This window comes from Manacus candei, unplaced genomic scaffold (assembly GCF_025592945.1).
Source record: "Manacus candei isolate 608988 ecotype Guabito, Panama unplaced genomic scaffold, ASM2559294v1 h1tg000076l, whole genome shotgun sequence".
NCBI lineage: Eukaryota > Metazoa > Chordata > Aves > Passeriformes > Pipridae > Manacus > Manacus candei.
In genome coordinates this window covers 8,929,996-8,945,100 of record NW_026138124.1, presented here as the reverse complement: position 1 = coordinate 8,945,100, position 15,105 = coordinate 8,929,996, and the positions used below count along the sequence as shown (strand labels likewise).

The following is a 15,105-nucleotide window of genomic DNA, read 5'->3' as shown; positions in this document are numbered from 1 at the left end:
AGAAAATTAAAATTTTATGGTTAAAAAGCAAATTGCTAAAAAATTAAAATGCTGTAAAGAAAATGAAGGCTCCAAAGGGAATGAAAGCCCTCTCTTACCAATAGCTCTGGAGACAGACAGGCTCCCGTTCACCCTCCAGGCTCCAAACCAGACCACGCAGCCGCCCAGGGCCTCAATGCGCTTCTTCTCGTCCTAAACAGCAACACAGGAGTTGTTTGGACAGAGCTGCATCACACACTGAACACTCCCATAAATATTTGTTCTTTCACGTACACATAGTGGAGGCTGCAGGCCCCCAGAGGTGAGACAAAGGATTTGTACACAAATCCATAGTGACATCCAAACAAACCGGGGTAACTGGAACATACTCACAGAGACACTGGCACGGCACTCATAGCAAGCTGGTACCTGTGGGGAGCACTGCCCAGGTGTGTTCTCACCTCTCTGTCTGGTTTGTGGGGTTTCATCAGCTCCACAGCTTGGCCTTTCCTCACAAGCATAACCTGGGAGTCCCCAAGCCAGGCCACGTGCAGCATGTTCCCTCGGATGAAAGTCACCACCCCGGTGGTTCCACAGCGCAGGCTCTGGACAGGGTGGAAAAAAAGATGCATTTCCATTTCAAAGCATTTTCTTGCTTAACTTGAGGACAGAGCATGTTGACAGTGCAGCACAGAGCCTATTCCCAGGGAGGAACAGGCAGTGCTTCCCCTACGGCTACAACTGCTCAGTAACAGCTCCCCAGAGCCGAGCTGGCTGAATGTGAGTGACTGAATTTGCCCCGTGACATCCCTGGAATGGGAACTGCCTGTCAGCAGCCAGGCTCTGCTGGTGTCTGCTGTGTGACTGCCCTGGCTGACTTCCTGTCATTGACAGACACACAGCCATGTCACTGAACTTGGAGGGAGGTTTATTTATGAGCAGCCCGAGTTCCCTGCACTTAACTCATGCCTTGCATGAGTTTAGGAGGCTTATGACTCACTTATCCATTTATTCTTGCTTTCTGGAGACAGAAAAATGTATCTTGTAGAGATAAGGAAAAAAAAACCCCACTCCAAGGACTAAACCTGAGGAAAAAAACCCATCCCAAGGACTAAACCTAGTTAGCATGAGAGTGGCAGCAGCATCCTCCTAAAGGAAGTGGCTGCTGTGAGAAGTGGAAGGTGGCATTCTTATGGGACACAGAGGAGCCCAACAGTGGGCACCAGCTCCATGGACTGTGCATGGGCAGCTCCAGTCTGACCTTGGCCTGTGCTGGGAGCTGACAAAGGCAGAATTTACAGATTGATGCTCTCAGGCTCAGGCCCAGGCCCTCCCTCACCTCCCTGGCTGCCTTCTGGACGAAGCGCTCGTCGGTCACGCGGAAGGCTCGGCACAGAGCCTCGGCCGGGTCGTGCTGGAACATCTCCTGATGCACCATGTTCACGTGGAGGTGGATGGAGGCATAAATGGCAGCATCCACTCCCCCATGGCCGTCAAACACCGCGAAATAGGCCTGTTCTTCTTGGTCCTGCCAAGGGAAACACATGGAGGAAACACCTCAGGAGAAAGCAATGCAAACAGCCAGTTGGACTGTCCTAAAGCTTTGAACTTGGGGTTTGTGGTGTCCTCATTGAACTGGACTTAGAGGCAGAGTCTCCACTGGAAAAACAAACTGCCCTGACCATCTTCACTTGCATCAGGGGGAAACTTCCACCTTACTGTTGAATACTACCTGCAAGAATGCCCTGCCAGAATCACCTCTGTGGGGCTCTCCACACTCCTTATGTCCCATTTGTTACCACTCAGTCACACAACTCAAATAGGAAGTGCCATTCTCATCAAATTGTGCAGGAGGTTCTGTGACTGCAAAAACCACAGGGAGAGAAGAACATCCACTACAGTTTGCATGAAGTCTGCATCAAGACTAGGATCCACCAGGGATAAAATGCCAGCACAGTTAAAATGTGAAGCCTCTGCTTTCATTCTTTTTGTTTCTTAAATCTAAACCATATCATTTTAGATGCCTGTCTTTGAAAAAAAAAAAAAACCCTGTATGTGCTCTCTCATCAGATAATTGTGATTACATTCACAAATCAAATACAGCAAAATCGCTCATCTTCAAGTCAGTTTTCTCAGCTTCCTCTTATCTGTTCAGAGAAACAAAGCAGTACCAAGAGACAGCAACTCCTGTGCCTGTTCACACACACACCACCAACCCGCTGACAGTGCCAATTCAACCTTGACAGCCAGCTCAATGACTGGAATATTTGCACATTGTAATTTTTAGGTAATGGGCTCCAACACAAATTGGAATAAGAAAGCTGACAATTGACAGGCAAAGGAAACATCTGCCTCTGTTTGCATTAATATAATTTAAAGGTAAGAATGTGGATGGGGCAGAAGATGGTTATTAAAGTGACAGGATGTAATAAAGGTGCAATTATGCAGCAATCTGATCCTAAAAGTAAAAGTCTTGATACTTGCTTTTATTTTCCATTCCTCAGTGTCCAGTTTTATATCTCAAGGAAGAGCAGGAGTGAGTGTTTGACCAATGGCCACATAAGGAAATTAATGGGGTGGAATGACCCCAGTTCCACTAAACCTTCATGTTGGTAGATTCTCGTGGGAGCTGCACCCCATTGTCCTGTAAGTTTTGTGTCTGTTTGGGGTTTTTTACTTTCTGTCCTTATTCTCACTTTTGGCTTCTTCCTCCCAAGGTCTGTTGTAAAACAGAACAGACCTACCCCTGGTTGTCACCTGGCTTCAGTGATGGACTGTAAGGTGACCCCTTTGTCTTTGCCACTGGTGATGATCTCCCACACCTGGACATCCTCAGCCAGTGGAGGCTCCAGCCTTGGTTTATCTCACAGTACTACAAGTGCATCAGTTCCCACTCACAAGAGCAGGGCTGCTTTCTGCACAAAGGCAGGGCAGTCCTTGAGCCACTGCGGGAGCGGCTGCATCAGGATGGGCCAGGTACAACCTCTGTGTAGTCAGGTGACATTTCACCAGAAATCTGTGCAAGTGGCTGTTTTGTTGTATTTACCCTCTGTGGAAACTGCCTGTCACCCTGTGGTTACACCAACACCAACTGAACCAACTCAACACCACATGTCTCCCCACACTGCCAACCCTGCTCAGGCCCATCCCATTTCATCCCCTCAGCAGAAGATGCCCCAGTTTCCCCAAGAATGGAAACCATTATCCTATGATGTGTCTCCCAGGTGATCTGTGCTCACCTCGAGGTTGAAGAGCATGTTGAAGTCAGGGATGCAGACGTGCTTGTCCTCCATCTTCCTGCGCATGTTCTTGATGGCGTGGATGGACGTCTCGTAGTAGCGGTGGGGCTTGGGCTGCAGGGGGAAGTCTTTCACCCAGTTGCTGCAGATCTCGTGCAGTTTGCTAAAAACCAGGCGGGCCAACTTCACTGTCTCGATCTCTGGGGAAGGCACAAACCACAAATGAAAGGCTGAGAGTGTTACTAATTGAAATTTTTTTCCCTCGCATACATCGCGGAGATGAAACAAAACCGTTTCAGCCAAGCAGTGGAAATGGATGTCAGCAGGGAAATTCTGGGCTCTGATGCATGAAAAGGGGAAGCCAAACTCACCACAATCAGCATTCATCAGTAAGCAGCTCATTGTTTGTTTGTCTTTTCAACTTAAACATTTCCCTGTGCCTTTGGGGAGCTCATTTGCAGCATGAGAAAAAAATGAAAAGCAAGTACTCTTCCCTCAGCATCCAATCCCCCCGTGCCACTCTGCCCAGGGTGGTGCAGCTCTGACAAGGACTTTGTCATGGCACGTACAAAACCCACCATCCATAACAATGAGAGATTGGTTTGGGACCCAATTCTCTATTCTAAACACCATTTCACTGCAGAGCCGAGGCAGAGCAGTGGAAACAATCTACAGAAATTAGCAGTATTACTTCAAGGTGTTCTGGCAGTGCACACATTCAGCATTGCACAACTCAGGTGCTGCCTCAGTTATTTCCAGATTTCTTATTATTTCCATACTCCTGACAATGATGTGTCAAAGAAATCTGCATGAGCAAGTGAGAAAACCATAAAGGTCTCAAATTTAGGAAAATGCTGAACTGTCACTCCTGAGAAATAGGCATTTTAAAATGTGAAAACTCAGGCACTTGACATTTGTTCTGAAATTCAGGGCAGGAAAACAGGAAGTAATCAGAGCTGAACACATCAAAATCTCTTTGTTCATGATCGTTCACCAAAGGCAGAGATCTTCAAAGCTGAAGGCAGCAATCCATGAGTGCCAATCATTCCTGGAGGAGGAGGGGCTCAAATGCAGGGAGGAGAGGGGAGTGTTACAGCATCTCTTGGTTCACAGGAATTCTATGAAGAGCCTAAAAGCAGCATTTACTAATTTCTGACCTAGGCCTACACAAAATGTGGGCTACAGTGACCAGGGAGCCAAGGCCTTTAGGAACAAGATACATTCCCAGCTCTGTTATGAGTTGGTTCCAGTTTAATCTACTAAGCAGCCATGAAGCTGGAAATACACTGTACCCATGACTAACAGGAGTCTTAGCTTCTTGATCCCACCAGTAACAGGCACCAGTTCCTCACACCACCTGTCCAGCTCTCACCAGAGCCACCAGAAACCCTTTCCTGGGTAATGTATTTGAAGAGGGAGCACGTACAGCCTGACGTGTCCAAATGATATTTTCCAGAGGGAAGGCCCCAGACCTGCTCCTCCATTTCTGGGCAGAGATGAAGGGCAGTGGGGTCCGTGTCAGGGTACATGTGAATGTCACGTGGCTGCTCCACCTCACAGTGTCACAGTGTCACTGAGGGAGGACAGGAGTGAACCCACTGGCTGTGCTCAGATCCTCAACACCCTTCCCAGTGGGGATATATGGAGTGTTGGCATTGTCAGTAATTGCTCTTGAGGTTAAAGCAGAAAGGCCCACAATGGTTAACCCACAATGGTTAACCCGCCCCCTCACAGCTGGAAATTACTCATCAATTGTTAACGTTGCTGCCCTGAGCCAGAGCTGACTCAGCTGTCACTGCGGTTGTGTCACGGAGAATCTCATTTCCCTCCTGCTGCTCCACAGTCCCCAAGGTTGGAAGTGGTGCTTCACTGCTCCACAGCTGGTGGGAAAGCCAGCTCAGGCACTATTGTTCCCAGAGACTGACTCTTAGGGTAAAATCAGGGTAGAAAGAATACCAGGAATTAGATCCTGATTTTTAGCATTTTATGACTTCTCTTGAAAACACGGACAGTTTGACAACAGGGGTCAGAACCCACATTTATAGACTTGTCATCAGGCCAATGGCCAAGGTTTTCCTTAATCTGGGAACTCCAGTTTCCAACTAGTCAATGGTCCCTTTGTGTCTTGGCTGCAGTAATCCCATCTCCCAGTCCCTGGAAGGGCTGGGGAATGGGATGGTGTGATTTGCTTTGTGATGTCTGCTGGATATTTTAGGTATTTTAGATATCAGCACCATGTCCCAGAGTCACTACCATCCAGCCTCCTTTGGTGGTTCCTTAACAATGCCAAACTTCCACGTGATTATCTACCTCCACACAACAACCCAAAACTAAAGGTCCTTCACCTGACCTTTCAAAACAGAAATCCAGCATCCTTCAGTTCTCATGGAAACTCTCTTGCTCCTCTCCAACTGGAAGAGTCAGTCATGGCCTGTGACTCAGATTCTGTTCTTGATATCCAAAGACACACAGTCACCCCAAATATAACAAGCCCATATTCTTGCATTCCTACATTTGTGGACTCAAACCAGTTTTCCTTCATTTAAGATTTGCCCTCTTCTTTCAGGAAGCTTCTAATTTCCCTTCCACCAGCACACCCATGACTGCTTTTACCACCCCTGAGTCTGTGCCATGATTTGTCACGTTGCAATTCTCCAAGTGAAATGTGCCACTAAAGAAATTTGAAATTGCTTTTTTTTTTGTCTTCTGGCAAATTCAAACTTGAGGCAAATCAGGTAAATGTCTCCTTGTATTACACAGAGTAAAAATCTTCCTGGGTTCATAAGAAACACTGACAGAAGTGGATATTAAAACCAGCCAGCTGAATTCAGCCTGGTTTCACAAACAGCATCAGGGCACAGTGAACTCTGAGCACAAAACTTCCAGATGTAGAACTCCCATTTTTATCCCCTGCTGTAGTTTCCTCTGCTTTCTTTCAAAGCATGACAGTCTCCCTGTGTGGCACCAGTGAGGGCAGGTCTCCTCTAACTTCCTACCTGGGTTTCTCAAGGGACTCCCCTAGGAAGGCTCACTAGGATGGAGTTTTGCAATGAAATCTTCAGTCCTGCCCAATTCCCCCAGTTTTGTTCTGGTTTTCTTGGCCAAACCTTCCACCACCAGGTGATGAAGCACTGATGGAGCCCTGGTTCTGCTGGGGCTGCCCCATCCCTGGAAGTGTCCAAGGCCAGGTTGGATGGAGCCTGGAGCAACCTGGTCTGGTGAGTGGCATCCCTGCCCGTGGCAGGGGGTGGAACTGGGTGGACTTTAAGGTCCCTTCCAACCCCAACCACTCTGTGGCTCTAATTCTGTGATCACTTGAGCTCATGTTCTCTTTGGAAAAATTATCATTTATGGCATATTATTTGAAATTGCAGTGTTTGTATGAAACCTTTGCTCTGCTATGGGCCAGAAGATGTTCTCTCTCTTCCTCTGCCCTTTAGCTTCTCAATTTAACTTTTCACATTGCATCAGTAAAGGTATATTTGATTTCCAAGTACCTTCATCATGACAATTCACCTCAACAAACTGCATCTGGAGTGCTATTCTTAGTGCCTGCTCCAGTCTGTTCCCATCTCAATCTACGTTTGCATCTGTCTTCCAGGCTCAGATATATTTGAGTGGCAATTTCTGTAGGTGTGAGGGTTTTGTGGTGGGTTTTTTTTTCCTTTTTCTTTTTCTTTTTTTTTTGTTGAATTCTTTAGATATTCTATGTGGAGGCTTAGTCAACATTTCCTTGGAGACTGTCAAATATTTATGCACATCTCAGAGATCTCAATTTGAAATTAATGAAGGCTGCTCAGTCAGAACAATGACAAATCTATTCCATTTACCTGCTCAGCAGGAGGAGGCAGCAATACCTACAGAAAGGGAACCCAGAGCATGTTTTTCTGTTTCTCAGGTTTCCAAAGGCCTCTGGGGAATGCAGCTGAATCTTTCTTTTTGAAGAGCCAGATTTATAGATCCTCCTTATGCCCAGAATAATTCACTTTTTTTTTTTTTTAATCAAAAAAGGAAGGAATGGACAAAGTGGTTTAGTGACTGTATTTTCAAGATCAAATGACAGAATTCCTGTCAATACATGTGAGAAACATTGTTCTTTGTTGTAACGAGCAACCCAGCATTTTTTCAAGGTTATTTAGGCCAGCAGAGTCCTGAAATGATTTCAGGTGCATGACCTTGAGCTGGATGCTGCAAAAATCTTCTTAGCCAACAAAGATAAATGAGGGAAAGGAATTTTTTTTCCCCCTTTTAATCCTGAGATCTCTTTATACTATCTTTTGCTAAAACTGTATAAAAAAAAATTCAAGCCATAGTAAAAACTACACTGGCTGAAATAATTCAGAATTAAATTCTCTCTTCCCACATATATTTGACTTTGCTCCAAGGATGAGGGAGGACAACTAGCACTTGCCAGCAGAACCACATGGTCTAAAGTGCTGATAAAGAAACTCAGGGCCATCAGACACAGCCATGAAAGTGCACTTAAAAGGAAGGAGTTATTTCAAAATGAGAAAGCTTTGACCAAGAAATTAGTCACTGCCTGTATCAGAGTGGTAGGGAATTCTCCATTAATCTTTTTACATCAGTGAGGGATATTCCTCTACCAGAAATCCAGCCCAACTTCATTTAGCTGGCTGGTAGGAGGAACTAATTTGAGGAATTAATGAAATTCAGGTGGTCAGACAAGATGGATCACTGAAGCCAGAGCTGACCTTAAAAACCTCTGAATTCTCTGCAGAGTGTTCCAGTGTGCAGGGGCAGTGCCAGACCCCCCCCGGGAGGCACTTACGTATGATCCCGTCCGCGTTGTCCACGCGCTTTGGTAGGAAATGCGCCGAGAGGTCGCTCTGCAGCACCTCGTCTGAGGTTGCTCTTGCTAAAGCAGCGGCCAAAAATGAGGGGCAATTGCTGGAAAAGAAAAAGAGAGACACACCAGGAGATGTTTTAATCTGATTCAGGGAGGTCACTCGCAGTCAGGGAAACACAGAACTAGTTTTCACCAAGACTCTTCTCTACCAGACAGCACCACGACCCTGCAGCAAGACCTCAGACTCACCCTATGGATTTTGGTAACCCCCTTTCACTCTTATGTTCCCTGTTACTTAAGTTTTAATGGTCCATTTCATAACCTCTATTTAAATGCTTTTCAAATCTGGACTTGAGCCCCCCTGCAGAGCCTGTCACACAACCCTGGTTTACCACACGTTTTCTACACGTGCATTATACACTTTTATCTTTAGCCCAGTCTGTCCAGTTTCTCCTAAGAACTGGAGTCAGAATTCGAAGTCCTCAGATTTCAGTGTCCAAGGCCTCTCCAAGGGGCACTGAAAGTTAAGGCTGAGCCATAGGAGGCATGATGTTGGTGTGCATAAGGTTAAAAATTTCCCTTGTGAATGATCTCTATCCAAAGTGAAGTGGCTCTAACTCACTGTATCTTAATTAAACCTGGTATCTCCCAAGATTAATTAATCTATAGCAAACCAAGGCCACTTTAATGTACATCCTCTCATTCAAGAGGAGTTTAATACCTCTTAATTTATGTATGACTTTGTATTTCCCATTGGTCAGCCTGAACTTCTCCAGGTGTCTCCTGACACAGCCTGACACTTCCAGTTTCCATAGATACAATTGGTGTCCTCCATGAGACATTTCTCCTGTCACAGGAGCCAATTTCAGTCTCAGAAACTGTCCATCAGCAAGAGAATTCCATGTCAGAAGTCCAGGGGACGGGCAATGAGCATATGCACTTCCTGAGCCTACTCCTCCTGCTTGTGCCCAGTAAGTCTGTTGGGATGTTCTTAGTATGGTTGGAGAGGGGATGTTAACTAGACACATCATTCCAACCAAATCCAGAGCAGGAAAACTTCTACACACAGAACTGGACCCATCAGGCTTCGTTCTGGAGCCTGAGGAGCACGTGGTGACTGTCACTTCCATTCACAGCTGGTTCACTGCCCAGGAAAAGCCCCCCAAACTTTCCCATGTGCTGTAGCTTCAGAGGGAATCTGAATTCCAGGAAAAAAAAAAAGGCAGGATTGCTACACTTGGGTTGTTTTGAGAAGCCATTTTGCCACCAAGTTTTCCAGATTCTTGGTGCCAAATGCTGCTACAAACAGTCAGATTATGCAACAGAGTTAGAATACACACATAGGGTAAGCCCTCCAGCCCTCATTGTTTACCATTCAACTTATCTAGAAATTATTTCAGTGTAAGATTAGCAATGAACAGCTTTGCCCAGCACTGTCCATGAGACCAGTGCTGGCCCTTGAAGTTCTGCAGAGCCACTCACACCACGTTCCCACCCCGTGCAGGAGCCTTCCCTGGAATCAGAGCCGAGCATTCCGCTCACGCAGCACTCGGCAGCGCTAATGAACCTCGGCTGCTGGGGAAATCAGCTGCCTCAGGATGGCTCTGCCCAGCACAGCACGGGCACTCTGATCCTCTTTACCCACAGCAATGCCCGGGATCAACAGCAGGAAAACCCAGCGGGACCTCCGTTACTTGTGGCGCGGGTGGGAGCTGATTCCCTGGCTTTTCTGCCTTTATTCCACTCAAAAAGGGCAGGTTTTTCAGGTCTGTTATTAGCCCAAAAACTCCAGAGTGGTGATGCTGGTTTCTGGTCATGTTACATGTGATTCCCATGTTTCAAAAAAAGGGAATAGAATGCCTGGGATAGAATAATGATGTCAGCAGTGATCAACACCACAGGAACCTGAGCTGCTTTGCCAGTCCACGGCTTACCCTGACCAGCTCGGGGCTGGAACTTTTTAGGAAAACAAAACTGGTTGTGTGTCCCTTACAAACAATCCCTCCCTGATGGGCAAAGAGGCAACCTGGTTAAGAACTGGAGCAACAACTGTTGCTAAAATAGAGACTTGGGACCTGAACAGCAGAGAAGAAATATCCCTGACGTAGGAAACTCTGCTCTGCCTGGGGTTGGAAGGTGGGACAGCCACATCTATGAAGATCCAGAGTCATGAACACTCATATCTGAAACTTTAGATATTATTTTAACCACAGTGACAGATGACACAATTGAAAGGTGCATTTACAGGGTCATGGAGCTGGACAGAGAACTTCCCCAATCAGCTCCAAGTGCTATTTACATGTCCCCACAGCCAGTGCCAGAATTCCACACAGCAGCTCTTTATCCAGCCAGAGACTGCATTTCCATTACAATGCTGAACCTACACAAAAAGCTGCTAAAGATGTTATTAGATAAATTAGAGGATTTTAAGTACATCCTTCCTGATTCTCTGGCAGCGTAGGTGTGTTTAGAACACCCACAGTTGCATTGCAGCAGTCCTGGAATAACTCTGGTAAGGTAATAAATCAAGCCTAAAAGTGGGCTGTTTCCATCAATTAAGTTTGAGAAAAACAGTCTGAGGTGGGTTTAACTCAGCCCACATATTATTATGTTACCAGCTTAACACACAACTCTGCTCCATCCTGATAGCATTAAAGAGGGGAAGACTTTCTAAACGACTTTTCTGAGCTATTCTTCTGTGCTCTAAATCTAATCTAAGCTCTCCTACTAAAAGAAAGAGAGATGGCAAATTTAAAATTCTTACTGCATGGGAATTCACCGCCAGGGTTTGAGCAGCTGATCAATGTTGATGGGAAAGGTAGAGAAAATAAATCAGCTGAAGGCTTTCCTTCTATGTCTGGCCACTCTTAGTCCTAATAATAACAGCTGCTGGCCCAGGAATTAATTGGCCTTGACATTTGTTGATCACAAAGCTTCTTATGTGGCTGTTACAGGGCTGTGCCATGTAAGCAGGGAAGTGACCAGATGCAGACAGATGACTTCCTCTTCCTGATTAGCTCAACTCAAAATTTACTTCTTGTCCTTGGCTCCTGGGAGGACTTTAGTTGAATTACTTTTCCCCTTCAGGTGCAGCAGACTGCAATGGAGGGTTTTTACTCCTTTTAACGTAGCTGTTGAAATCAAACCACTCTCAGGACACTTCATTACTGTTCCACCAAGACAAATGAAGACTGAGGTCTGGGATCTTTGTTTTCCTCATGTGAGCACCTACAGCATCCCAAACAAACAGCAACAACCCCTACTCTGGGCAGACAGGATCCGTGGGGGACTGGAGGAGCCTTGCATCCTGCTGCTGGCACAACTAGGGACTACCTGCTGAAAATAAATTCTTCTGCCACATTCTAGATGCTCAAATGCTATTAGTCATTAAGTTTGACAAATTGGAACCGGGAGGGCACGATCTTGTTTAGCAGAGAGCTGAGAGCTAAAATGCCTTTGTCTATTCATAGCTGTGCCACTGACCTTGGACGAGTCACTTCACCACTCAGACCTTCATTCCTCATCTACAAACAAGGGATGATAATGTCATTTCCTTGGGGAGAGGAGGAGAGGGAGGAAGGCTGTAGAAAGCTTAATTCAGTGTTCATAAAGTACTCTGGAATTTCTTGATAAGAGCACAACTGAAGTGAAAAATATCAAGATGAGAGTGGGAGATATTTTCAATCTGTAGAAGATTTATGGACCTTTCATACTTTTTTATCTGTTCTCTGTTCTCAGATGCTGCCAGAAGTGCTAAATGGAACACACAGGCAAACAACAGCTTGAGAGAACAGGTTCAGTCTGAGGTAGCTGATAACTCGTGGGCAGCAAGAGCTGCACCACACCAACACATTCCTACAAAAGCTGATGCATCTCAAAAGGGGAAAACCACACAAGCAAGTCCTTAAACTCAGTGATGCTGATGTTCTGGATCTGTTGATGCTGCAGACATGGTACTGCTCCTGAGCAAAATACCCAACGAGGGCCACCAGTGCTGAAAACATGAACACTGTCATGGTCTGGAGTCACTGATGAGGCATCACCAACCCAAACAAAGCCAGGAAAATGGACCGAAACATACTGGGGCTTTCAAAGGCCAAACCGGTCAGTAAATCACAAAACATACAGTGTTTCTGTTACCTCAAGAATCCCCTGACACTACAGAACAGCAATTGTTTCAGTTAGAATGAAGCATGATTTAAATAGAAATGCTATTCAATCTGCTGAAGCACAAAAATCCACAGGCAAACAGGATAAAGCAGCGTGTTTGGTTTCACACAGCAGGCCAAGACCAAGAACATGACCCGAAAAGAGCCAAGTACAGCACATTCCCCAAAGCCCTATAATTTACTGTGCTAGTAAAAGACTTTGTAGGGATGACAAGCTAACTGCACCCTTTCCAAAAGACATTACAGCAGGGATAAAGTTTAGGAAACACTTCTGTTCCTGTGGCCTGTTACAAGTTCTTGTTAGAAAGCAAGTTTTGCCAGGTTCAATTTAAGTAAAACCTCATTTGTCCCCAGCCTGTATTTACAAAACACTCCCAAGTCTCATGAGACTTCTTCCAGATGGAGCTTCGGATCCAGCCTGGAAGCTCTTTGAAGAAGCCTCTACAGCCTTTATTATTGAAAGTTCCCATGCTGTGAATTGCAGCAGAGAATTCTCTGGGAAGGTCCTTTGGCTGTTTACCCAGCCCTCCCTTCATCCACCCCCTGTTTCCATGGCCTTCCAGAAGGACATGGAGCCAGCTGAGGGGCTTCTGTTTGTCTCCTAACTCCTCTAGGTCACCCAGGACTCAGAGAGGAATGTTTTGTGAAGCAGTCCAAGACCCCAGAATGATTATGGATGTATCCTCTAATTCTGCCAAGCAGATGCTATTTCCAGCTCCTGTCTCGGCAGGATCTCCTCTCCTCACTCAGAGCGTGGCTCTGACCCGTTGCTGTTCTGCTGCTCTGCACAGCTGGGGAAAGTTGTGATGCTTATTTAAAGCCTGGTCACGGTGGACAAATAGAGTGGAGGGTTTTTTTCCTAACACATGGTGAAACCCTGCACTGGATTTTAGCTGCTGCAGCGAGTTACTAAAAAAAACCCCAGCGCGCACACACAGAAAAAGAAACAAATAGAAAAAACAATGCACCTTCTAAAAGCTTGCATAACCAAAGCTCCTTGAGAAGTCATTTGAGCTGGCAGTGTTGAGACAGTAAAGATGCTTGATAAATCTGTTTGAAGGAGCTGAAAACGTGCCACCCAAGGAAGCTGCTATCTATAGGCTTCCCAGAGACAGCTGCCTGGTCACATTCAAAACCATCCTGTCCTTGTGCTGACAGTTGTAAGCAACAGAAATATAATACACAAGCATTAAAAAATACACTCTTTCTTATGTGTTTACCATGCTCATGTCTATACAGACACTGTGTTTATCAAATATTTAACCTTTTGCATTGTGTTCACTGACATATTCTAGACCAAGTTTATATAGATATTTCCTGTAGTTAAGTCTGTCTTAACTGGATGTTAAAAAAAAAAAACCAAACCAGAGGAGCACTGCTCATCAGATAACATCTGCAACAGCTGGATTGAGATGTGAAACAAAGTTGGAATGATGCTACTGGTATTTCTCCATGTTCTGCTGCTTAGCAAGTCAGTCTTTCCTCCCTCCAGAGGGGGAAGTCCACATGACAGTACATAAAGCGAACAAAATGTAAGCAAGAGAAAATAAAAAGGTCACCTTTGTCTCTTTGATGAGGTCCAATGTCATGAAGGGCAGTGTTTATCTAAAAAATAAATGCTTGCTGACCACAGAGCACTCTTTGGGATTTAATGACTGCCAATAAAGCAGCATTGACACCAAAGGGGTGAACTGAGAAGAACCCAAACCACATAAACCAGCTCTTACAGAGCTGTTCTGCTGAAGAGATTGCCCCTGTGTTATCTTTGAAACCTAATTCTATCATTTCTCTCACTCATCCTCACAATATGGCAGTTCTGAGGTTACTTATATTCCAATCTCAGGAGCTGATGCCTTGGCAGCTTTTAAAATGACAGAAGTCACCGACTGTAACACCAACAACCCTTAAGAACCCAAGATGAATCTCCCAGGGGCTGAAAGCCAAATTACTGCAAGAAATTGAATTCCCAGAAGTGACTGTATGATGGTTTTCTTCATTACATCAAAGAATTGAAGATAGAAGTTTGTTGTTGAAAATTATATTCCAGGATTTGAGCCCTTCACAGGATTATATCCACCTGTTATTAAAAGAAAGGAAAACCTGGACTTTGAAGGAATGCAGGAAAAATGAACCACAATCCATGAACCTCTGGTACAATACTGAGATGCTAAGGATGTACCTATATAGCAATTTGCCACTATCTAAATCAGAACCTTTTCTTTTGGAGGAGCAAGATTCTGAGGAATTGGATATTCTTCCATAGAATTTTAATTACTGCCATAAATACCTTTTACAAAATTATCACTGTAAAATTTAAAATATACCAGCAAGCCACATATATGATGGACATTGATTATAAAACTTAGATCTTTAGTATTCAGCTTTGTAAATGTGAACACATAATAAAAATAAATTTGTGTTCACCCTATCATTAATTAATCAAAACGAAGATAATTTATTGTATTACCCACTCATGTGACTTCCAGGGATTTAAACTGAGAGAAAAGATCCTTCTGGTTTTTGTTGTCATTGTTCTACAGGGATTAGGCTGCATGTTTGCACAGCACATTCTCTGCTCAGGGTTTCAGTGACACACACTCTGTGTCACCAGAGTCTTCTGACGCTCCAAAACCCAGGCACTGCCCACTTGGGATGAAGCCACGTGGATGCAAAGGTGCTGCTTACCTGCAGAAATACCTTTTTTCACTGGAAAACCAATGTCAACAACAGTTACCTCACGGGGAGTGTCTCTGCCAGACCAGAGGCCTGTTTAAAAGCTCCACAGGACATTAAAAATGTCATTGATTTTCCTCTCTTTGGCACTCGCACAATTCCAAAGTCAGCATAATTCAATATCTTTTCTACTAGTTCCATTAGCAAAGAAAGGAATCCGTGCTTCAATCTATGCTGC

General features: G+C 45.0%; 1 protein-coding gene across 1 annotated transcript in view; it reads right to left on the bottom strand.

The window, feature by feature from the left end:
• Window positions 1–15,105, bottom strand: part of PPM1E (protein phosphatase, Mg2+/Mn2+ dependent 1E) — a 63,524-nt gene that overhangs the window by 3,908 nt on the left and 44,511 nt on the right. The window contains exons 2-6 of the mRNA XM_051809920.1: window positions 8,008–8,126; window positions 3,219–3,418; window positions 1,319–1,507; window positions 441–584; window positions 99–192 (exon numbers count right to left, since the gene is read on the bottom strand). Coding sequence (XP_051665880.1) covers window positions 99–192; window positions 441–584; window positions 1,319–1,507; window positions 3,219–3,418; window positions 8,008–8,126 — 746 coding nt within the window. The remainder of the gene's footprint in view (window positions 1–98; window positions 193–440; window positions 585–1,318; window positions 1,508–3,218; window positions 3,419–8,007; window positions 8,127–15,105) is intronic.